Source organism: Lynx rufus, unplaced genomic scaffold (genome assembly GCF_022079265.1).
Source record: "Lynx rufus isolate CCGP_SWC_20201006 ecotype Redwood Valley unplaced genomic scaffold, mLynRuf1.p SCAF_10, whole genome shotgun sequence".
In the NCBI taxonomy this organism is placed as follows: Eukaryota; Metazoa; Chordata; class Mammalia; order Carnivora; family Felidae; genus Lynx; species Lynx rufus.
In genome coordinates this window covers 32,536,443-32,563,136 of record NW_025814824.1, presented here as the reverse complement: position 1 = coordinate 32,563,136, position 26,694 = coordinate 32,536,443, and the positions used below count along the sequence as shown (strand labels likewise).

The 26,694-nt window shown below is 37.9% G+C and overlaps 1 protein-coding gene across 10 annotated transcripts in view; it reads right to left on the bottom strand.

Annotated features, from left to right (window-relative positions):
- KDM4C (lysine demethylase 4C) overlaps nucleotides 1-26,694 on the bottom strand; it is a 433,616-nt gene that overhangs the window by 285,968 nt on the left and 120,954 nt on the right. For all 10 annotated transcript variants that reach the window (XM_047064763.1, XM_047064764.1, XM_047064765.1 and 7 more), the window contains 2 exons: nucleotides 24,406-24,509; nucleotides 20,196-20,333 (listed from right to left, as the gene is read on the bottom strand). In XM_047064763.1, coding sequence (XP_046920719.1) covers nucleotides 20,196-20,333; nucleotides 24,406-24,509 — 242 coding nt within the window. The remainder of the gene's footprint in view (nucleotides 1-20,195; nucleotides 20,334-24,405; nucleotides 24,510-26,694) is intronic.

The following is a 26,694-nucleotide window of genomic DNA, read 5'->3' as shown; positions in this document are numbered from 1 at the left end:
AAACTAAATATCTTAAAGAACATAAATTTCAGAACATCTCTATCCTGTGCCTATAAAACATACTTATACATTAGTTTAGACCTCTCTATATAAACACTCTTGAAAACTATAAAAATAATTTTACTGGATTTTAAAAAGCACAGAGTAAGACATAAAAACAGCCTTGAAAAAAAAATTCCACCAACACAGAAGTAGAGTGCATAAAAGGTGAGGGTCCCTGCATTATAAATCCCAAATTCATTCCACTGGCTATAGGCCATCATAATTAACCGTTTGTATCCTTCCATTTCTTTTTCTATTTACATATTCTTAGGATAGTTAAAAAAATGGTTTTTTTAAAGATAGCTTCACACTATAGAATATACTTGTCACTTTGATTTTTACTTTATAATATATTGTGAAGATCTTTGTCACATCAGTACATATAGATTTACCCCACTGTTTTTAACAGCTATACAGTAGAGATGTTCTAAAAATCTAGTCACCCCTAGTAACAATATTTTCACACTAGTGTAATGAGAGGAGTACTATAAATATCCTTGTGGAACTGGCCACAAGAACGGTTTTAGAATCCTTGACCTAAGTCATAAATCCGATACTGTTTCCAGGAAATAAAATACACATCACACATAATAAACAAATACTCTGCAGCATACGCATAGTTTTTATTTCTGCAAACTAACATTTAGAAGCAACTTGATTTTAAAGCTCACATGAGTCTACAACTGTACACAATAACAATCCAAATTATGTAATGTATTTGTAAAAATATGGAATGCCAACACTTTTCAGTGACTCAAAGAGAAATCATTAAAAACCGAAAGCTAAACCTATACAGAGGGAAAAATGCACATTATATATTCGTGAAAAACACTGAGTATTCACGTTTTTAACTATTTAAAAATATTCACCCTCCATTAAAAAAACATCAAAAGCTCACAAAAATTGTGAGCATGTAACCCTAAGAATAACACACTTACAACCATACAGCATCCCAATGATCTTTCCTCTTTATACGACTCTTCCTTTATACCACTGAATCCCCAACTGAATATACAAATAACTCTATAAATAGCACATTTCCTTGAAGTTCAACCTTCCTCATTTGTGTTCAGTAATCCATACAACTCCAATGATTAGTTCTGCTTTGGGCTTAAGCCATAACATACAAATGGCATAAAATAGGCAAACTTTTTCCTCCTTTCACTTAGCTATAAATTTATTCTGAATGTTTATTAATGAACAGCACAACCACAAACACTCTAGCTGTCATCAGGTTCCTTCCTGTTAAATTTACTGAAGCACATACTCTACTGTCTGCACATCTCCACACACGTTTTGTAAAACCATAGATCTATGGACTGAAACTGATTTTTAATAAGCTTTTCCCCCTTGCAAACTGCTCAGTCCCAAAAGTCTATCACCCTCTGTTAAATGTGTAGCTTAGTGCATGAACGGATAATCTACAGTTGTGCTTTGACTTTCTGTTGAACACCCATTTCCCTCTGTGTCCAATTTCTATTTCCCCAAGACTGTAGTTTCCTTACCCTTTGGTTTCCCAGCTTTTGACTCAAGTCAAGACCATTGTGCTTGGCATGGGTTTGGTTTCATAACTACTACATCTGGGAATGGCAGGCAGAGAAACATTTTCTGTCTTTGCTTCAGAGAAATCCACTGAAGCAGAAGGCCTAGAACTGCTAATTTACTCACTGAGGATCACTTTGTCCCTAGATTCTATTGAGTGACTGAGACAACAGGCAGCTGGGAGCTGGACTCATGACATCCACTGAAAAAAATTCTTTCCATTGTTGTGCCTATTTGGCTTCTTCCTGTGGAGTTTCATAAATAAGAAACACCAAGTCTCTTGAAGATGGCAGCGTAGGAGGACGCTGGGCTCACCGCGCGTCCTGCTGATCACTTAGATTCCACCTACACCTGCCTAAATAACCCAGAAAACCGCCAGAGGATTAGCAGAACGGAGTCGCCGGAGCCAAGCGCAGACAAGAGGCCCACGGAAGAGGGTAGGAAGGGCGGCGAGGTGGTGCGCGCTCCACGGACTGGCGGGAGGGAGCCGGGGCGGAGGGGCGGCTCGCCGGCCAAGCAGAGTCCCTGAGTCTGGCTTGCAAAAGCGAGGGGCCTGATGGACTGTGTTCCGACAGCAAGCGCGACTTAGCGTCTGGGAGGTCATAAGTTACCAGCTCTGCTCGGAAAGCGGGAAGGCTGGAGAACAAAGGGAGGGAGAGTTGCTGAGCCCCCGGACGACAGAGCTCAGTTTGGTGGGGAACAAAGGCGCTCGCCAGCGCCATCTCCCCCGCCCATCCCCCAGCCAAAATCCCAAAGGGAACCGGTTCCTGCCAGGGAAATTGCTCGCTCTGCGCAAACACCCAACTCTGTGCTTCTGCGGAGCCAAACCTCCGGCAGCGGATCTGACTCCCTCCGACGGCCACAGGGCCCCTCCTGAAGTGGATCACCTAAGGAGAAGCGAGCTAAGCCTGCCCCTCCTGCCCCTGTGCACGTTGCCTACCCACCCCAGCTAATACGCCAGATCCCCAGCACCACAAGCCTGGCAGTGTGCAAGTAGCCCAGACGGGCCACGCAACCCCACAGTGAATCCCGCCCCTAGGAGAGGGGAAGAGAAGGCACACACCAGTCTGACTGTGGCCCCAGCGGTGGGCTGGGGGCAGACATCAAGACTGACTGCGGCCCCGCCCACCAACTCCAGTTATACACCACAGCACAGGGGAAGTGCCCTGCGGGTCCGCACCACTCCAGGGACTATCCAAAATGACCAAGCGGAAGAATTCCCCTCAGAAGAATCTCCAGGAAATAACAACAGCTAATGAGCTGATCAAAAAGGATTTAAATAATATAACAGAAAGTGAATTTAGAATAATAGTCATAAAATTAATCGCTGGGCTTGAAAACAGTATACAGGACAGCAGAGAATCTCTTGCTACAGAGATCAAGGGACTAAGGAACAGTCACGAGGAGCTGAAAAACGCTTTAAAGGAAATGCAAAACAAAATGGAAACCACCACGGCTCGGATGGAAGAGGCAGAGGAGAGAATAGGTGAACTAGAAGATAAACTTATGGAAAAAGAGGAAGCTGAGAGAAAGAGAGATAAAAAAAATCCAGGAGTATGAGGGGAAAATTAGAGAACTAAGTGATACACTGAAAAGAAATAATATATGCATAAATGGTATCCCAGAGGAGGAAGAGAGAGGGAAAGGTGCTGAAGGGGTACTTGAAGAAATAATAGCTGAGAACTTCCCTGAACTGGGGAAGGAAGAAGGCATTGAAATCCAAGAGGCACAGAGAACTCCCTTCAGACGTAACTTGAATCGATCTTCTGCACGACATATCATAGTGAAACTGGCAAAATACAAGGATAAAGAGAAAATTCTGAAAGCAGCAAGGGGTAAACGTGCCCTCACATATAAAGGGAGACCTATAAGACTCGTGACTGATCTCTCTTTTGAAACTTGGCAGGCCAGAAAGAATTGGCACGAGATTTTCAGTGTGCTAGACAGAAAAAATATGCAGCCGAGAATCCTTTATCCAGCAAGTCTGTCATTTAGAATAGAAGGAGAGATAAAGGTCTTCCCAAACAAACAAAAACTGAAGGAATTTGTCACCACTAAACCAGCCCTCCAAGAGATCCTAAGGGGGACCCTGTGAGACAAAGTACCAGAGACATCACTACAAGCATAAAACATACAGACATCACAATGACTCTAAACCCGTATCTTTCTATAATAACACTGAATGTAAATGGATTAAGTGAGCCAACCAAAAGACATAGGGTATCAGAATGGATAAAAAAACAAGACCCATCTATTTGCTGTCTACAAGAGACTCATTTTAGACCTGAGGACACCTTTAGATTGAGAGTGAGGGGATGGAGAACTATTTATCATGTTACTGGAAGCCAAAAGAAAGCTGGAGTAGCCATACTTATATCAGACAAACTAGACTTTAAATTAAAGGCTGTAACAAGAGATGAAGAAGGACATTATATAATAATCACAGGGTCTATCCATCAGGAAGAGCTAACAATTATAAATGTCTATGCGCCGAATACCGGAGCCCCCAAATATATAAAACAATTACTCATAAACATAAGCAACCTTATCGATAAGAATGTGGTAATTGCAGGGGACTTTAACACCCCACTTACAGAAATGGATAGATCATCTAGACACACGGTCAATAAAGAAACAAGGGCCCTAAATGAGACATTGGATCAGATGGACTTGACAGATACATTTAGAACTCTGCATCCCAAAGCAACAGAATATACTTTCTTCTCGAGTGCACATGGAACATTCTCCAAGATAGATCATATACTGGGTCACAAAACAGCCCTTCATAAGTTTACAAGAATTGAAATCATACCATGCATACTTTCAGACCACAATGCTATGAAGCTTGAAATCAACCACAGAAAAAAGTCTGGAAAACTTCCAAAAGCATGGAGGTTAAAGAACACCCTACTAATGAATGAGTGGGTCAACCAGGCAATTAGAGAAGAAATTAAAAAATATATGGAAACAAACGAAAATGAAAATACAACAATCCAAACGCTTTGGGACGCAGCGAAGGCAGTCCTGAGAGGAAAATACATTGCAATCCAGGCCTATCTCAAGAAACAAGAAAAATCCCAAATACAAAATCTAACAGCACACCTAAAGCAAATAGAAGCAGAATAGCAAAGGCAGCCTAAACCCAGCAGAAGAAGAGAAATAATAAAGATCAGAGCAGAAATAAACAATATAGAATCTAAAAAAACTGTAGAACAGAACAACGAAACCAAGAGTTGGTTTTTTGAAAAAATAAACAAAATTGACAAACCTCTAGCCAGGCTTCTCAAAAAGAAAAGGGAGATGACCCAAAGAGATAAAATCATGAATGAAAATGGAATTATTACAACCAATCCCTCAGAGATACAAACAATTATCAGGGAATACTATGAAAAATTATATGCCAACAAATTGGACAACCTGGAAGAAATGGACAAATTCCTGAACACCCACACTCTTCCAAAACTCAATCAGGAGGAAATAGAAAGCTTGAACAGACCCATAACCAGCGAAGAAATTGAATCGGTTATCAAAAATCTCCCAACAAATAAGAGTCCAGGACCAGATGGCTTCCCTGGGGAATTCTACCAGACGTTTAAAGCCGAGATAATACCTATCCTTCTCAAGCTATTCCAAGAAATAGAAAGGGAAGGAAAACTTCCAGACTCATTCTATGAAGCCAGTATTACTTTGATTGCTAAACCAGACAGAGACCCAGTAAAAAAAGAGAACTACAGGCCAATATCCCTGATGAATATGGATGCAAAAATTCTCAATAAGATACTAGCAAATCGAATTCAACAGCATATAAAAAGAATTATTCACCATGATCAAGTGGGATTCATTCCTGGGATGCAGGGCTGGTTCAACATTCGCAAATCAATCAACGTGATCCATCACATTAACAAAAAAAAAGAGAAGAACCATATGATCCTGTCAATCGATGCAGAAAAGGCCTTTGACAAAATCCAGCACCCTTTCTTAATAAAAACCCTTGAGAAAGTCGGGATAGAAGGAACATACTTAAAGATCATAAAAGCCATTTATGAAAAGCCCACAGCTAACATCATCCTCAACGGGGAAAAACTGAGAGCTTTCTCCCTGAGATCAGGAACACGACAGGGATGCCCACTCTCACCGCTGTTGTTTAACATAGTGCTGGAAGTTCTAGCATCAGCAATCAGACAACAAAAGGAAATCAAAGGCATCAAAATTGGCAAAGATGAAGTCAAGCTTTCTCTTTTGCAGATGACATGATATTATACATGGAATATCCGATAGACTCCACCAAAAGTCTGCTAGAACTGATACATGAATTCAGCAAAGTTGCAGGATACAAAATCAATGTACAGAAATCAGTTGCATTCTTATACACTAACAATGAAGCAACAGAAAGACAAATAAAGAAACTGATCCCATTCACAATTGCACCAAGAAGCATAAAATACCTAGGAATAAATCTAACCAAAGATGTAAAGGATCTGTATGCTGAAAACTATAGAAAGCTTATGAAGGTAATTGAAGAAGATTTAAAGAAATGGAAAGACATTCCCTGCTCATGGATTGGAAAAATAAATATTGTCAAAATGTCAGTACTACCCAAAGCTATCTACACATTCAATGCAATCCCAACCAAAATTGCACCAGCATTCTTCTCGAAACTAGAACAAGCAATCCTAAAATTCATATGGAACCACAAAAGGCCCCGAATAGCCAAAGGAATTTTGAAAAAGAAGACCAAAGCAGGAGGCATCACAATCCCAGACTTTAGCCTCTACTACAAAGCTGTCATCATCAAGACAGCAGGGTATTGGCACAAAAACAGACACATAGACCAATGGAATAGAATAGAAACCCCAGAACTAGACCCACAAACGTATGGCCAACTAATCTTTGACAAAGCAGGAAAGAACATCCAATGGAAAAAAGACAGCCTTTTTAACAAATGGTGCTGGGAGAACTGGACAGCAACATGTAGAAGGTTGAAACTAGACCACTTTCTCACACCATTCACAAAAATAAACTCAAAATGGATAAAGGACCTAAATGTGAGACAGGAAACCATCAAAACCTTAGAGGAGAAAGCAGGAAAAGACCTCTCTGACCTCAGCCGTAGCAATCTCTTACTCGACACATCCCCAAAGGCAAGGGAATTAAAAGCAAAAGTGAATTACTGGGACCTTATGAAGATAAAAAGCTTCTGCACAGCAAAGGAAACAACCAACAAAACTAAAAGGCAACCAACGGAACGGGAAAAGATATTTGCAAATGACATATCGGACAAAGGGCTAGTATCTAAAATCTATAAAGAGCTCACCAAACTCCACACCCGAAAAACAAATAACCCAGTGAAGAAATGGGCAGAAAACATGAATAGACACTTCTCTAAAGAAGACATCCAGATGGCCAACAGGCACATGAAAAGATGTTCAGCGTCACTCCTTATCAGGGAAATACAAATCAAAACCACACTCAGGTATCACCTCACGCCAGTCAGAGTGGCCAAAATGAACAAATCAGGAGACTATAGATGCTGGAGAGGATGTGGAGAAACGGGAACCCTCTTGCACTGTTGGTGGGAATGCAAATTGGTGCAGCCACTCTGGAAAGCAGTGTGGAGGTTCCTCAGAAGATTAAAAATAGACCTACCCTATGACCCAGCAATAGCACTGCTAGGAATTTATCCAAGGGATACAGGAGTACTGATGCATAGGGGCACTTGTACCCCAACATTTATAGCAGCACTCTCAACAATAGCCAAATCATGGAAAGAGACTAAATGTCCATCAACTGATGAATGGGTAAAGAAATTATGGTTTATATACACAACGGAATACTACGTGGCAATGAGAAAAAACGAAATATGGCCTTTTGTAGCAACGTGGATGGAACTGGAGAGTGTGATGCTAAGTGAAATAAGCCATACAGAGAAAGACAGATACCATATGTTTTCACTCTTATGTGGATCCTGAGAAACTTAACAGGAACCCATGGGGGAGGGGAAGGAGAAAAAAAAAAAAGAGAGGTTAGAGTGGGAGAGAGCCAAAGCATAAGAGACTGTTAAAAACTGAGAACAAACTGAGGGTTGATGGGGGGTGGGAGGGAGGGGGGGGTGGGTGATGGGTATTGAGGAGGGCACCTTTTGGGATGAGCACTGGGTGTTGCATGGAAACCAATTTGTCAATAAATTTCATATATATATATAAATAAAAAAATAAAAAAATAAAAAAAAATAAGAAACACCATTCATTTACTGCAAAGCTGAGTAATTAGAAAGTCTAAGAAAATACACTGGATTCAATCTGTTAGTATGTCAGTAAGTTCCAGAAGGTAAATGGAGAAAATAAAGGGGAGGGGGGGGACGGCTTGGAGGAGGAAAAAGCTCTCTTATAATGAAATCAACACAAACTACATTATTTAAGTCTAATAATAAAACTAAACTTTTCATGTGGCCATTGAAACTCTAAGTTTATAAACTTTCCAACCTCAAAATGTTTCTTTGGAAACACAGTGAATTGCACAGTCCAAATTTTCTTGATACGTAACCACATCAGTTATTTGGTAATTTAGTATGGACTTCAGTTTCTCCACTGCACAATTCAAAGAGTGCATACTTTCAGTAATATAGATCTGAATTTCCAACTCCTTTTCTTCATTTTCACATATGCTGTCTGACTGGCAGGATCTCCAGTACCAACAAAAAGTAAAGTTTAACAGGAACTGAACAAGAATCTGTGCTCAGCACCAACATTTATCAATCCAGCACTGAGTGGCTGAATAAATCACAAACTGATTTAGCTTTGTCACAGACACAGTTCACCTCAATAGCACCAGAAAACACATCTGTATAGTAATTGAGCAAAAACACACAATGAATTGATCATAAAGAGACTATACTACAGAAATACCTTCTAAGACATATTCCATGGACATTTACTGTATAAACAAACGTATGCACAAATCTAAGAACAGTAATTTATCTAGTAAGATATCTTGGTCATACTTACTCAAACTAAACGTTTTAGGGCTCAGGATTCAGCATTAATTATGATGGTCAGGGGTGTAGGAGGCATCAAAACTCAGGAAAACCTCTCCAACATTCTTTCTAATCAAATGTGAAATACTTAAGCATGAAATACATTTTCTAAAAATTATGACCTTGTATCTAAATGGATGTCATTTTAGAGACATAATCTAGACATTTAAGAACTTTTAACATTCAACATCAAGTATCTTACCAGAGCCACTTAGGGGGAAAATACATAACAGAGTTTCACACAGGAGCTAAGGAAGGTTTGAATACTGCCTTCCTAGAAATTGCTTCCTTCTCTGTCCCTTCAATCCCCTGCCAAGACAGCCTCCAATGTGTGTCGTTAGTGGTAAATTAATGTTTCACTTGTTCTTCAACTCAACTCTAGCAAACCCCCAAAATAGAAAAGTTTGCATTTGACTTTTTAAATATAGATGGGACATGCTCTTTGGTTGTTTGATTTTTAGAATGATATAAAATTAAGGGGTATTTAAGCACCATCTGCTCTCTTGCAACAATGGGCAATAATTTCCTGACTGTCTTACTTCATGTGCGTGTTTTAAATCTAGAGTATCCTTTATGATTACTACAGTTGATATTTTCTTATTTTATGTAGCCTTTGTTGCCTATGTATTCTTGCCCGTTTATATGTACAAACCAGGCTGGGTTTTATCCCCACTTTGTGCCATTTCTATTTCAAATATTTCATTATCACAGAATCGTTGACAAAAGTCATTTAGTTACTTTTTCCTGCCATGTATTCCAAATTCACTGGGATAATTCTTTATTAGGCCAAAGACTTGAAATTCTAAAGGAACTTATTAAAATTTATATGACCGATCCAATCCTTCAAATATGAGAACACAGTTGCAAATGCTGTTATTTGAAAAAACAGAAACAATGATGGCATTAACTATCTTCCAATATGAACTGTGGTGAAATAAACTGAGATGGTGGGGCAGGCGGGGCCCGTCAACAAAGACAGGGCTAGAAACGTGAGAGTGCACCAGGTCCACCTTGCCGTCTGCTCTGCATGGAGGGAATGGAAATAGAGCAGTGAACTAAGGCATTCATTTTCAAAGTCCTGATTTGTTAACAAGATCTGTGCAATGAACTTTCATGCACTGCTGTGGTTCTATGATGCCCCTCAGAAAAAAATCCACTGCAAACCACCTGTCATACTCTATTGGGACAAGCTAGAAGATATTTCTAATAAATGTCTACACTCTAAAAATGTTTTACTGGCATACATGAAAGATACATTAAAAGGAAAGACATTAAAAGGGAAGGCATTAGAAAACAATGTGCATAATATTAACCAAATGTGTGTGGATTTTTAAAAAGATATAAACATATGCTGATATTTTTGAAGGGATATGCAAGTTATTCACAGGAAGGGATTAGAAGGGGTCATAAAATATTTTTCTGTACTCTAATTGTTTTTTTAATATATGCACATGTATTTTTTTATTTTTATACATTTTAACAAGGAGTATTTAAATAGTAATGTTAACAGCCATAGTGATTTCCTTTCAAATAATCTTCTGTAAAATTAAAAGGATTCTAGTACATGTACACACCATAATTTATTCAATGATTCCCATTTGTCATTAGACATTTTAGTTTTAATTTAATTTTTGCTAATAAAAATTGTACTATGACAATCATCTTCATCAATGAACTTTTGCATACATTTCTGATTATTTCCTAGGAGTATAAGAATGGGTCAAGAGCATGGAGATGTCGATGGCTATTGATACATACTACCTACCTGCTTTTTGGGAATGCTTACACTGATGACACTACCACCTAACAGAAGTGCAGAGTGCCCACTCTAGCAATGACATTCTCGTGAGCAATGGGAATTTTCCTTTTCTCTTTAATAATATGATAAGAAAAAGAAATCCTTCACTATTACTTTGAATAATATAGAGGTTTGAGCAATTTTTCAATTTTATTTACCTGCAAAGAAACAGGTTTCATGCTATTTTAATAATCATCAGAACCGTCCAATTTTTAAAAAATTAATACTTAAAGGATGACCCAGAATATACATTCCCAAGAACTAGAAATACTCGACCAAGAATCACTAGAATTATTACTAGGCCTTATAAAAATATCTGTTATGAAATTTAGAAAGTTGCTGGAAACTACCTATTTTTGTATCTTAACTCAAAAACCTGGAGTATATGAAAGCCATGTGTGGACTACAGTCAAATTTAGCAGGAATCTCTAATACCCATGATGGGTTTTATTTCCAGGGATTTACAACACATGGTTTTTCCAATTCCACATGGAGCCCAAAGAGCTACAGTATGGTTTTGAAGACGTAAGCAACAGCCCCTCCAGAGACCACCCCCTCAGCAGTCTGGCCCACAGAACCCCAAGCACTACTGGGTGATGTCACTTCTTTTCATACTTCCCTCATGTTGGCAGACAGTGAAAGTGTGAGAAATCAGTAGAAGTATATAAAGCAATCCTTCTGTCCAGCCTGCTGCTAGCACTTATTCTGCAAATACTATCTCCACAGACATGACTTCTCAACGCCTCAGGCCTAAACTCCACCAGCCTTCTCCAAATTAGTATCAGAGAGTTCCCAGACTTAGAAATGACCCATCATGGATCGCTTTTTTAAAATGTTTTCAGTGAAAAAGACACAGTGCTAGATGACTATCCCAGCTACACCGCCATCCTCATCACAGGGCTGATGAGGCCAGGGTCAAAGCCCTCCTGATGGGTAGGAAAAATGTGGTTCACAGAGGCAGGTTACACAGAACCAGAATTCTAACACAGGTCTGTGTGACTAGGTTGCTTTTTGTTTACCTGCACTCAAATTAGCCATCAAAACTCTCCTTAGGGATGGAAGTGCTACACAGATGGAGCAATGAACCCCTGCATCTCTGACAATGTTATGAAAAATGAAACACTGGATTGCTCTTTCTAGACTTTGATTTTCAATACAAGCATTTCAGCTCTCTCATCTGGTGTCCAAAGAATAGACTTTAGGTCTGGTCCCCTTATGACTACAGGCTGCAGGTGTCAGTGATTCCTTGTGCCCATCTGGAGAGACAAGCCTCCCAACACTCTCCGAGACAAGTTGGCATTTTCCTCTGTCTCCACCAACCCAATCTTCCTTTCTATTGGACCAGGAACTGGCCCACTGAACTGACTCATCATCACTGGACAAAGAAACAGATTTCCCTTAGATCAGTCAGGCCCACCACTGAGCCAAGGTCAATTCCCCAAACTGGAATGCTGTAAACAAGATGCACATGTCTACCAGTTCTCATCACAACTCTTCAAGGCTCCTTACATATTTACTTGCATTTATTTCTCATAATAACTATAAAGAAGCTATAATCTCCATTACACATATGAGAAAAGGGAGATTTGGACAAGTTAGTTACGTACTGACTCCAATCACACAGCCAGTAAAAAGAAAAGTCAGAATTCTAATCAGTGCAACTAACCCCTGAACTTGTTGTATCCCTTCACCACTACATATCAATGCTTCCTTTCTACAGGAAGAAAATGAAGCTCAGCACAATTACACACACAGCCTGAGAGATTCAAGACAAACTGTATTACTCCCCAGAGGGGCTACCACCCCCACACCCTGTGTCACCTCCCTGGAGTGTGATTCAGACAGCGCAATCCTATGTGATCGCAGAACCTTAAGAACTGCTTCAGCTGTATTTCTAATTAAGTGTATTGAAAGGAGATGTAAGATATAATTAATTTTATAAAACTAACTTTGATATTATCACATGCTAAACTTAACACATGCTAAATTTTTCTTCCTTAAGATGTTCTAGACTTTCCTAAAGATTAAAATATAATAGCAATAATAGTGAAATATATGTATACATGCTATGCAACCTTCATCCACTGTCCCCCAAACTACTGATATGTATGATTACAAGATAGACAATTCCCCAATATTAAGATTTCATTTCTTCATATTTTTAAATGACATTATAACTCTAAGTTGAAATTTCCCTTACTTAACCATTTACTCACTGCTCAACTCAAAAGTATAATAAAAATCAAAATATCAAACAATAAGGACACATAAAGCCATCATAAAAATTGCACTCAACAGCATAAGCAAGAAGACATACAACTATCGATACTGCCCTACTTAAATGCAGCACATGGAAAAATGCAAACTGATTACTATAAATAAAATACAAAAAATAATGCCTGGAAGAATTAGCTATAAGCACTAAACTTTGTATATTGTGCCACAAAGAATTATTTAGTGCTCTAAACTAACATGTTGGAAATCATCCAGAAGACACTCTTGTTTTGTCTTCCTTGTTTTAGAAAGAGGCAAAAACTATTACTGGCCATAGCTAGTAGGGGATAAAATTATAGTAAATTAAAAATAATAGGCATGGCTAACCAAGGGAGAAAATTAAGACTTAGCTTCTTTATAATATGAGACTTTTTCAGGGTCTGCCTAACTGGGGACACTTTTCCTCTTTGAATTGGCTAATACTCTGATTCTTCTAATTGCAAAGGTGTAGAACTATTAGAACAATAATAGGGAATAATCACAGGATTCATCACCCATTATTTATTCCCTTTGATATTTATACCAATACTTATTCAGCTATATACTTTCATTACTTTCAGTTTTCTGCCTGAATATGGTCCCTGGTGCTGCCACACAGAGTGCTCCCAGGGGCTTGTGGGAAATTTCTACACTACAGTTATGACCAGCAGTTAGAAAGAAGTGTGTTCTATCACCTTGCTCAGAGCAGAGGGAGGACAGATTGTGGATCCACAGATTAAAGTCTAATTATACCCACTGACCTCAGTGATATCCCATTAAAACTTTCTTTTGATTCAAAGAGGTCACATCAAATGATCAAGTAAGCAATACTCCCATACCAAAGCTTCAAATTGGGCATCTGCACATACTGCTCTTGTTGCATCAGCAGAGAAGGGTATCTCAAAGGAAAGGGAACAATGACTTGGATTGGTATGCCTTATTTAAGAAGTCCCAATTCACACTTAGCTCTTCCACCAGGAAACAAACATCAGCTGGGCCAAGGGTTCAGATCCCACTTTTCCTAAGTACTCCTTTAACTAGCTTTTTCTTAAAATTACCACATTTTATCAAAAGACTTAAACTAAGGCCTGAAAAACAGATAATACAAGGGTGCCTGGGTGATTCATTCAGTTAAGGCATCTGACTCTAACCATTTATTCATTGCTCATACTCAAGTATAATAAAAATCAAAATATCAAATAATAATAATAAGAGACAAATAAAGCCATCATAAAAATTGCACTCAACAGTGTAAACAAAAGGCATACTATTCGGCTCAGGTAATGATCTGGTCATGAGATCCAGCCCCTCAAAGGGGTCCTTGCTATGCATGGAGCCTGCTTGGGATTCTCTCTCTCCCTCTTTCTCTGCCCATCCCCAGCTCGCACATGCGCTCTCTCCCTCTCAAAATAAACTAAAACTTAATAACAACAACAACAACAACCAAAAAAAAAAAACCAGATAATATCTTGATTTCAGTTTAGCAACTAAACATCAGTGTCATAAACCATATACCTCAACTCCCCAAATCCAGCAAATTTAAGTTAGTAATAAATCAAATTGGGCTCCCTAGTTCTGAGGACTCAAGTCCCAGATATCTCCCCTACAGACACAATATATACTAATCAACTGACTTTCTACTATACTACTTGAAGTCTCAGATTTTCTGAATCTCACAATTCAATACTTTACCAGAATAAAATGAGGGATATAATATGAATATTTTCTTTCTTAATACTTATTCCAGATATATAAGTACTAATTCCCCAGTCAGAGTACAAGCTCCAAAGGACATGCCTTCATATGATTCTGTTTCTCTACATGGTATTTTGTACTCTATGTTGCACTACCAGGGCCCAGTAAATAGAAACAAAATAGAGGTAAAAAGAAAAAAAAAAATGGAGAAAATCTCTGGGCTCACAAAGTTCATATTATATATGCCACATCAGATAGCCAAAATTAGAATGCAGGGACTGCGAGTCTACATTTTCCTTCTTTCACGTGCTCTAAGAATAGAGAAATCTTGTGATCTAAAGCATAATAAAATATAACATAGGGACTAACCATTAAAATGATTTCTGATTGTTTAAAAAAAGACTGCCCAAGATTAAAGATTTTTTGGAAGGATTCTACTTGATTTAAGAATAATGAAATCTAATTTTAGAAAAGGACTGAAATAGGGGCGCCTGGTGGCTTAGTCAGTTAAGCATCGACTTCAGATCAGGTCATGATCTCACGGTTCATGGGTTCAAGCCCCACATGGGTCTTTGTGCTGAAGGCTCAGAGCGTGGATCCTGCTTCAGATTCTGTGTTTCCCTCTCTCTCTGCCCCTCCCCAACTCATGCTCTGTGTCTCTGACTCTTGAAAATAAATATTTTAAAAATCTTATTAAAAAAAACCTGAAATATGAAATGGAATGAAGCCATATCACAGCTCTTGTATGTAAGACAATAATCAAAATCCCTTCTAGATTAAAGGGAAATCAACTTCAAAATTCTATCTTTTTAAACTTGCTGAAACATTTGAGGATTCAAATGTCAAAATGCTTTAAAATTATATTGTGAAGTAATGTTCCTGAAGTTCATGAGAGAACATTCCCAGATCTGCAGTGCAATTTTTCAAATTTCTGGCATATCATGTTAGTAGATTATCACTTAAAATAAAATTGATTTAAAATAAGAAGTATCATTTTGAAGCCACCAACTATTACCTTTCCTCCCAAGAAGATAACATTATTTACCATGCCATAGATAAGTTTCTCACACTGCACACATGGTCATAAATACACTACTGATGGTGTAGGCCAGATATGACTGTCCCCAAGACAATGATTCTTTTTTACTCAAGAAAATCAGTACAGTAAATAACTTTTCTTCCCTTCAAGACAATCACAGTGCTTGAGGCTGCTGCGACACAAAAACAAAATATCTTCACAAATGTCTCCAAACAGTCAAGCTGAAAATCTAAGCCAAAGTTTCATTTAACAGCCTGTCAGTTTTTTGATGTGAAGCTAATGAATGCAGTGGCAAACAAATCCATCAAACCTAACATCAAAACAACTGCACTTCATCCTACCAAACGGAAAAATGAAATACAACCTGCAGGCCAGCTCTTTGATCCAGCCTAGCCAGGAAGCGGACAAGTGCCACCACAGCTGCCACACAGAAGTAACCATGGACTCCATTTAACCACAAGAGAGAACGATCCAGAAATGGGAAACATTCATCTCAAATATGCACCAAAATTTTCTTTCAATTGCTAAAGCATTTCATAGTTTTAAATCTCTACCAGAAAAAAATGTAGCATTTTACACTAGATCACTCTGATGTTCAAACCAATAAAGATGCCTAAAATAACTCACGATGGTATGTTCCACTCATACTTCAGTTTTGAAAATGGAGGTTTATTAAAAGCCCTTCTGTTCTTTATGAAAGCTCCCTAAAGACAAAGAAAACATGCCCATCTTCTTTGTACAAACATGTAGCACAATCCTGTTGCAAAGGAGGAACTCACCAAGCACTCTCTGAAGCTGAACTCTGCCTAAGCCAGTAGGCAAATGGGCATGTAGCAACCTAGAACAATCTTCTCAATTCTTCTTCAGTGAAAACCTTACCTCTGAACAATGAAATGGGGGAAAATTACATAACCCCCTTCTTAGGTAGGTGAGTTCTCTTAAAGGCAAAGCCCTTCTGTTCTGGAGTATCATGCAGGATTTTTCTGAATAAAATCACAAATATCTCCAATATTATCAGTGAGCCTGGGGTTATCTTTTCAAAACCTAGTGTTTTGGTGTATTTTTCAATTAAATATAGGATTTTGTAAAGTTCTTTCCTACGTTGTCAAAGTAGAAATATTGGTTTGTAATATGTAAAATATAACCAGTACAGACCCCACATTCTGCACCACATTAACTTCTGTCCCACAAAGGGACACTATTGGGAGTTTTTACATACCCATATGAACCCAATGTGACAGGTAAAGAAGACCTCACTGCACCTAGTGCTTCCACTAGGAAAAAGCATGCCATTATTTTTTTTAATTATCTGTCCGCCCCGCAAAAAGCATAACTCATCATCACTTGTGAATAACTACTTCTTAATAGCTATCATTTAGAATAAACTGGATATGGCAAAGAATTAAGGCAAAAATTTGTTAGTTTAAGAATTAATTTTGGGCATCCTCAAAGCCACAAGTCTTTTAAGTGCAGTTTATAATTAATCCATTATACATTTGTCCTTAAAAAAAAAAAAACATAAAAACTAACTGCCTAATTCACAAATTTTCCCGAGACTAAAAGCTACACACGCATGCATGGACAGCATGCACATACACATGATACAAGAGTGTGTAAAGAAACAGCCTTGGAGATCAATAAAAATGTGTCAGATAAATTATAAAGACACCAACATATGCACAAAAATGCCATCACAGCACCCTACAATATAAGATAACTTATTTTTCTGAGAATAGCCAAGATAATATTAAAATTGAGGGGTATAATTTAAGAAAGCATAAGTATGTTTTAGTGAAACATTCAAAACTGTATCCATTACAATTTAGCTTCCAGTTTTTTGTTGTTGTTTAAATAACCTTGTTTTTCACTTCATTTTATTTATTTTTTAAATTTATTTTATTTATTTATTTTGAGAGAGGGAGAGGCAGAGAGAAATGGAGAGAGAGAATCCCAAGGAGGCTCCATGCTTGTTAGCACAGAGCCAGACCCGGGGCTCAATCTCATGAGCCATGAGGTCATGACCTGAGCCAAAATCAAGGTCAGATACTCAACCGACTGAGCCACCCAAGGTGCCCCTAGTTTCCAGTTTTTATGCAGAATAACTAAATTAGGTACATCTACTCAAAGTAGATTCTTAATATATCACCATGTCAATTATTAATTGGAACTCCGTGGTAGACAGAATATTGCCCCCACCTTTGCACCCCTACCCCCAACAACAAAGACATCCATGTCCTATTCCCTATAATTTGTAAATATGTCATCTTATGTGACAAAAGGGATTTTGTGGACTGCCTGCTCTGAAATGTACAAGACCACCTGGAAGGACATAAGAGATATCTCTAGGAGCAAAGACCTGGCTGACAGGCAGCAAAAAAATGGGAATTCAGTCCTACAACTGTAAGGAACCAAATTCAGCCAACAATCTGAGCAAGGGAATGGATTCTTCACTAGAATCCCAGTTAGAAATTTAGCCCTGAAAACACCCTGATTTTTGCTTAGTGAAACTAATATCAGACATACAACCTACAGAGATGGTAAGTGAGTATTGTTTTAAATCACTACTTTTATGGCAATTTGCTCCAGTAGCAATAGAAAACAAATACATTTCTCAGAGCAGCACCACCTCACCAAAATAAGGGAAGGGTGGAGACAACACCTAAAAACATCTCAAACACATGCAATCTAGTGCACTATTTACCCAAAACTGCAGTATAGCCATTGAACAATTTTGTACCTAGCAAAATTCCAGAACCAAGACAGTCATATTCCTTAACTAAACTGAGTGATACAAATCAACGCAGCATGAATGGATATCCACATACCTAAGGTTTTCTCCCTCTCATAACAGATCTATGGGTGGAGAGGTATTTCTAATTTATATAGGAAGGAACAAACAAAATAAACAATTTTCCTAATGATATATTACTAGCCAGAAGAAAAGTTGGGCCTTAGATCCCTGCTTCCTCCACCACAGCGCACTACTTCTTACAGTCCCACAATCCTAGGCTCTGTCAGCTGGGATTTCAGAGGACCACTGCCCACCTCTCTTACTTGGTCACACCCCAGTCCCATTCTACATTAAAAAAGAAATGTGGAAACCCACCCAGGACATTTTAGCCTTGAGGAGAAACTAATCTGGCCAATACCGTGAACTAGATCTGAAACTCAGAGTAAACAAGCACCAGCTAATTTTCTGATAACTGAACAGCTGTGACAGCTGACTTACTCTGTCAATGATTAAAACTGCAAACCACAGGGGCACCTGGGTGGCTTAGTTGGTTAAGCATCCGACTTCAGCTCAGGTCATGATCTCGCGGTTTGTGGATTTAAGCCCCACATTGGGCTCTGTGCTAACAGCTCGGAGCCTGAAGCCTGCTCCAGATTCTGTGTTTCCCTCTCTCTCTGCCCCTCCCCCACTCATGGCTCTGTCTCCCAAAAATGAATAAATGTTAAAAAAAAAATTGTTAATAAAAAAAATAATGCAAACCATAAAATAACATACCTTGCTATTACTATGGGTGTATGGCTCTGTTTCAATGTAGATCCAAGCGCTACCTCTCTGTGAAAACACTGCAGGTAGCTGGCCAAGGTACATACACTGAGTTTCCTATTTTTTTTATTAGGTTTATTATAATATGAAGGATCCATAATGGGAAGAAGTAGTTCAGTTCTGTTCCTTTCTAAATTACCCTTCATAAATAGAAATTACTCAGAACAGAAAAAGTCTTCTAATAGCAGGAGCTTTCCTTTTTTCATAAATCCATACAAATGGTTCCTAGGCTGCCAAAGGGCTCTACTTTTATTTTAATATATTATGTAATTGTCTAAATACACATGTAAATCAAACCTGGTGTTCTTTTCCCTGAATATATTTCTAAGTTCACAATGGTTCCACATACAAGCTTTATCAATGTGGAATGAAAAACACTCACTTATACCATGCAGTGGCCAAGATACAGCCACATAAGCTGTTATGTCATTTTCCACTAAATCTGTGTCAATTTTACACACTCCGTAAAATACACAGTTTCATTCATAGCTGCCCTCTGCCAGCCTATACCCTTGCCTTCAAAGCCATAGGAAAGAAAGCAACTTAATGTAAGCCACCATCTCTTTGAAGATGTCCTCTATTTAACACCACAGGGGGAAATTAATTAAATTTAATGGAAGTTGTTTCTTGTGAATGAAAATACACAGTATGTGAACTAAATTAAATATACTGAGCAGGAAATGCAAAATTTTGTACAAATGCAACATAAAGATACATTTCTTATTAAAGTATATTCTGCATTACTTTCAAGAAATTTATTTCTGCACTAAGGGAAGTTTTAATCATTTCTTCTTACCACCCTCCCTCAACCTCTTACTATAATTTTTACAGACATTTTCATCTATAAGTAGTTGTTTTCTAAGCCATGGAACTAAATTCCATATTTAGTCCATGTTAGGTAAAGAGCCAAGTCTTTACCTAACATGGAGCCACAGGGAGCCACTGGGAAATCTCACAAAAAAATAACTGGTGGCTTTAAGAAAGGAAGCAAACATCAGTTGCATAAAATTACCTCTCAAAGTAAACTTCTCCACAAAAATCTCAAAACAGAAAACTATAGCTACAAATGATAACACATGCCATGTAAAACAAATATATCTAATCTGAAAATAAATTACCATGGTGCGAGGCACACAGTATCAATGAAGGGAAAAAAAGTGCTGCATATGATCTTAGATTTCCCACCACAATAACCAGAATACACATTTAATTTATGCCTTATTTTTGAGGCATAACTTACCAATTTAGCAACCTTCCCATAGTCAATCCATCTGACTGTAGCAAAATTTGTAGATTCTGCACAGTTGAAACCATGATTAAAACCAGCATGGTAGCCATATGGAAAAGTAATCATAAATTCTCCAGCCTCCTGAGTGATCTGCAGGGTACAAAACATATAATATTTTCAATTATCAGATTTTCCAAATTGCAAAGACAATTAAAATATATTTCCTGGGGCGCCTGGGTGGCGCAGTCGGCTAAGCGTCCGACTTCAGCCGGGTCACAATCTCGCGGTCCGTGAGTTCGAGCCCCACGTCGGGCTCTGGGCTGATGGCTCAGAGCCTGGAGCCTGTTTCCGATTCTGTGTCTCCCTCTCTCTCTGCCCCTCCCCCGTTCATGCTCTGTCTCTCTCTGTCCCAAAAAATAAATAAACGTTGAAAAAAAATTGTTTTTAAATAATAAAAAAATAAATAAATAAATAAATAAAATAAAATAAAATAAAATAAAATAAAATAAATTTCCTATTTAAAAAAAAAGAAAAAAATGCCATGATATCAGAGCTATCTAGTATAAAAGAAGTTCCCCCAGATCTTTATCCAATCCTTCAGTAGTTTTTCAGGAAACTTTAAAGACTTTTCTAAACAGGGTGTGACCTTCTGGCAATGTAATTCCCTCATTCAATCCATAATCAAAGATATTTTATTTTATTTGAAGCTGTCTTTAAGTTATCCAAGTAAATTTGTTCATATTAGCAATCAATGTGCATATTTTTAATACTTTAAAAAATCATGTTACTGGAGTTATTTCACAGGACATATTTTGACTGATGTTTGTTAGAGCTAAAAAAAAAAAACCTCAATAATGCATGCTCAACAGGCTTTACTATTAATTCTATTGCTAAAGAGTTGGTGGTATTCACCAAATTATTCTTCCATAATATTCAGAAAACATTTAATTAACTGTGTTCCATTTAATAGTAAAATTTCTATCAAAGAATTATTCAAATATGTATGTGTAAGTGCATCTTCAAATATAATTAAAGTAACTTGAATAAACCAGTCAGAGATTAAAGACCAACATGAAAAATATACTTATTCCACTCCTATTTATTAGGCTAAAGACATGGCTTTCTATAATTACCAAAACACACAAAATACACCATGAGCTATAGAAAAATAGTAAAACAAAATTTTTTGGTTTTTTTTTTTAATTTCCCTATACTATTATGGACTATCAGATTTATTATCCATGGTTAATTTTCAGTCCTAAAATGTTGAGAAATATGTGGGTATGTACATGTATGTAAACATTCAGGAGGCATACTGTATAAATAAATAACAATTGTATACAATGCAACTCGGTTGCCATTTTAGGGATGCTAAAATGTTGTAAAAGTATTTTCTTTCCCAACAATCCTGAAATTTATCTCATCATCTTCTCCCCCATGACAGCCCAGCAGGTGTTCTATCGCAATGAGCAGCAACTCAGTTGCCACCTGGCAGGCAGAGAATGGCTATCAGTGTTCAACATGGTTCCGGTTCCATCATTTTGAGCCACATGAGAACACAGCCTGGTTCTCTCCTTTCCTGGTCTCACTGAATTTCATTAATTATAATTGTGCTTGGAAACTAGGCACTTCCCTGTACTTTGTGATAAAACAAAACTCACCCTGATCACCTGTTTATAACCCTACATAGATGGGGGAAGAGGGTGCAGCTGCTGCCTTTGGAATAAGGAGACTATCTTCACTGCTCCACTGAATGCCACCTACAATCTTTTTCTACTCTACCTAGAAAATCTTGCTCTTGCCATGTTGAAAAAGAGCACCTGTTCCTATTGAATGGGACTCTAAGTTTTATGCTTCTGTATAATTTCTAGAAACAGGTCAGTCCCAGTTTACCAAAATATAAGGCTAATTAACTGCCTTTGGTGTAATATACAGGTCAGAAAATAGAGTAACAGAAAAGAATAAGTCCCTTTTATTATAAAACTAAACAATCACCACAATTCCACAAAATGAAGGAAGTTGAAAAGTGCACATGATCTAAAAGCATACATTATGTTTATTAAATACTTTTTCATATATATATGTACATATATACATGATTATGTGCAAATACATTGAAAGGAGGAGGAAAATAATGTTTCTCCAAATGTGAAAGAACTGCCTAAAAAGAGGGTCGAAGTAAGGAGAAAGAATATGTTCTGTATAACACATATTATGCAAAGCCCTTCTTAGAGGTCATCTCTTTTCATCCTCGTAACAGCCCTATTAAGTAGGTACTATTGTTATCATCATTTTCCAGCTAAAGAAACTGAGGCTTAGAAAAATTACATAATTTTCCCAGGTGACAGAATCAGGAATAAATTTGTGAAGTTTAATTTGGAAGCCTACACTACTCTGTCCCACGTTACATTACCATTATCAGAGAATATGTTTCTTGAGGAGCACAGAGTTATCACACATCCTTCATCAATGTAGAAAGGGAAGTGGCAGTATTTCATATGAAAAACTGCAATTGCCAATCAGATGATGAGGCACTGGTGTCTTCAGAAGCCACAAAATGTCCCACCCTCAAGAGAGCAGAGGAGAGCCATCTGGTGATTTACCAAGGAGTATTAAGAAGCCACAGCCCAGAAAGGGGTGGAGGGCACCTGCCTCCTTCTCCCCAAAGCTTGGAAAGGAGCTATGAGTTCCAAGGCCTCCATCCTGGGGAAATGAACCAATCCCACAATCCTACTACTTCACATAATCCCTTCTCCAAAGACCAGCTTGATCAATTATCTATCACCAGCCCTAAAATCATAAAAGATTTTCTATCCTTGGGAGACCCTAGTTCACTCATTCTCCTCTGTCTTCTAAAACTCCAACTTAAATAAAAGTGTCTGATCAAGCTAATGCCAACCACCTAAAAGAAACACTCACTGATGATGTGTCTGAGACTAAAAAACCCAGTGCCCAGAGGTATCTGCAAGTGAGACAGAGTGCCACAGCAGCAGTGGCCCATCTCAGGGACACACCCCCCGCCCTCTGTAACAGTGGGCACTGTGACAGCGCTGCAGTTCAAGACCAGCCTCTCTCCACATCTGTGCACACCTGCCACAGTGCACATCTCAGAAGCATGCTTTTTGTCACGGGTAAGACTATGTGAGTAAAACAGTGGTGACAGCATCTCTGTCACACAAGACAGATATGTCTCATCTTATGCGTGAATATAGCTAGATGCTTTGTGCATGAGCATGGATTCCCCTCAGGCTGGAGAATGATTCCTGGTCCTTGCAAAAATTCCACTTTGAACAAAGCTGGGGATTGGGGGGTGGAATGCACTTTAAGGGCCTGAGATTAATAAGAGGTAAAGATTTAGTCACAAGTGAAAAACATCTGAAGTGAAAAACAGCAAAGATTATAGGAAGAAAAGTCAAATTAAAAATGAAGAAAAAAAGAAGATGAAGAGGGTATAGCTATTTATTAATGTTTCTATAAGGAGCTAATTACTAAATCCTCCTCTGAGAGGGAGCTTTTATTTATCTGGTCAAAAGTTTTTTGTTTTTGTTTTTTTTTCTTCATTTTAGCTTCTTCACATAAAAGTTCTCATGCTCTGTAATAATTCTGACCCAATAACTACCCATGGACACAAAAATAGAAGAATCTAGCATGTACTGAGTCTTACAGAACTTAATCTTTAGAAATACTCCAAAGAAGCAATATCTGATTAAGTCATCAGGCAATTTTATCCATAATGAAATTTTCATTGTACTATGTCTGAATGTGTTTAGAAGCAACATACTGGTGTCATAATCATTGACTCTAACCAAACTTCTAATAATAATTGTTTTTAAAAAATTGATCACATATATATAAATTGTTATTCATAATCACATATTGATCACATATATATAAATTATGTTAATGTTTTATGTTATAAAAGACTTCAGTGTATAAGTGCTACATCTCATTTTGTTGAACGTTCTGCATTTTATTTTCAGTATTGTTATAAGTGAACTATAACCAGCATGAAATCTCTAGTAAATGTATCCTGAAATAAAAGTAACTTCAAATTAGTATTTAGACAAATAATTGCCAGGTTATAAAACATAAATCTGAATTTTCCTACCCACATCCTAAAATTCATATTTGAAGTCAAGGATATATTAGCTTGTGTTACACTTGTCTTAAATATAAATACTACACACACGAAGTGAAATGTTAAAGAGTAATACTAATATACCTTGTCAAAGGGAATACCATACTTCTTCAGTACTGAGGGAGATATCAGTGTCATCTTGTGGCGAAGAAATGCATCACACCCTTGAGAACTGCTTGGGAAAAAACCTAAATGGAAATAATAAATACAAGTAGTAACGTGTCAATTATGATAAAATTTCAGACAGGTTTTGTAAACCTTACGTTCTAGTATTCTCACAGAATGACAGCTTTATGCAAATAGAGACTAACTCGACCATCAAAAAAAACCTCCGGTTCTAAAAATTAGAGTCAATTCTTAAAAACTAAGGAATACATATGTATATCACTAAAGGTAGACCTTCTTACAAAAAGAGCTCCCAAAATTATTTTCATAACATATAAGATTACTAAGCCTTACAAATTTATTTTTTATTTTTTTAGTGTTTATTTATTTATTTTTTGACAGAGAGACAGAGCATGAGCGGGGGAGGGGCAGAGAGAGAGAGGGAGACACAGAATCCGAAACAGGCTCCAGGCTCTGAGCTGTCAGCACAGAGCCCGACGCAGGGCTCGAACTCAGACTGGGAGATCACGACCTGAGCCGAAGTCCAATGCTCAACTGACTGAGCCACTCAGGCGCCCCAAGCCTTACAAATTTAAATGAACATTTTAATTCAACCTGCCTTGTAACTGATGAATGTGCAAAGTAATAAAGCTGATTAGGAAGGTAAATACACATTTTCATAAAGAAATCTCTCATTTTAAAAAGGCTCCTAGAAGTGATCATTCCAGATACACTTGTCCCAATGCCTGGCAAAGAACAGAAACACAGCAGTTTCCCACCTTTCTGTGTTTCTTTTTGATCAGTTTAAAACAGTTAACTGCTAGTGTAGATAATGCTGCTATAAACACTGGGGTGCACGGATCCCTTTAAATTGGTATTTTTGTGTTCTTTGGGGAAATTTAACTCATATCTGGAATCTAAGAAAGAAAACAAAAAGCAAAGGGAAAAAAGAGAGAGAGAGAGGCAAACCAAGAAACAGACTTTTAACTATGGAGAACAAACTGATGGCTACCAGAGGGGAGGTGGGTGGGGACATGCATGAAATAGATGAGGGGGATTAAGGAGGGCGCTTGTTGTGAGGAGCACTGGGTGAAAGTGTTGGATCACAATACTGTACACCTGAAACTAATATTACACTGTACATTAACTAACTGGAATTTAAATTAAAACTAAAAAAAAAAAAAAAAAAAAAAAAAAGGTTAGCTGCTATCAATTTCCTGAACCAACTTCCTGGCCAGCACCAGTCAAATGCTTGGACACCTGCTCCACCAGCCTGTGTGGGAGCAATGTTTTGAGGAGTCCCTTAAGTGAGGAAGCTTAACATGCAGCAACCCTTTCACTCAACAGTATATTACAGACCAAAACAGAGTCGTTTTTTTCTACCACTGACTCCATCCCTGCAGTGCTGAGGCAGACTCTCATGAATTCAGCTATGCTAAGCTAGAGGAAAATGAGCATGCATGACCCTGGCTCTTCACCTTCCTCAGTCATAGGGAAGCACAACCATGCCAAAGAGAGTGGGAAAGCAAGAAGGGAAAGGCACACATGGAAAGACAGAGAAGAATCCGAGACAGAGAACCCAGACAGAAAACAGAACTCACCAGGAAAACAAGGGATGCACATGAGTAAAGCGGGAAGAAGCAAAGATTCTGTTTAACTCCTCCACTACCAAAATGAAGAGAAAGCCACTGGAAATGCCAGTTATCTAACTCTGTGCTTCAACACACAAATAGGTCAAGCATGTGACGAATCTGACAAAAGGATTACCAGTACTCATTAACTCCATGAACCATTTTAACCTCATGGAAATATCTCACAAGAATATTTTTAAAGTAAATAAGACTTTATTGATGCTACCATGTAGCATGTGCTCATCAGAAGGAAATAAATCAGCCAGCCAAGAAATAGTCATTAGGTTATAAGGAACCATCTGCAAAAAGGCAGCATGTACTGCTTAAACGTCTGCACTTGAATTTTTTAAGTAGTTGGAAATATTAAAAAGTATACGCCAAAGGAAACAACAGAACTATTACTATTCCCTATAATACCAATGAGAATAAAAAGAATAATTTTGCCCTATATGGTCATTTGATGCAGCCCTTTGTTTATGGTTAATACTTATTATACATAAGTAGAAAATAAAACTTTATACCAAATAAGCAACCCAACGAAAAAATGCAGACTCCAGTGAATGAAGAGAAAATACCACACTAGTGTAATGGCCATATTTACACAATATGAAGTCCTGAGTCTTACACCACCGACAGT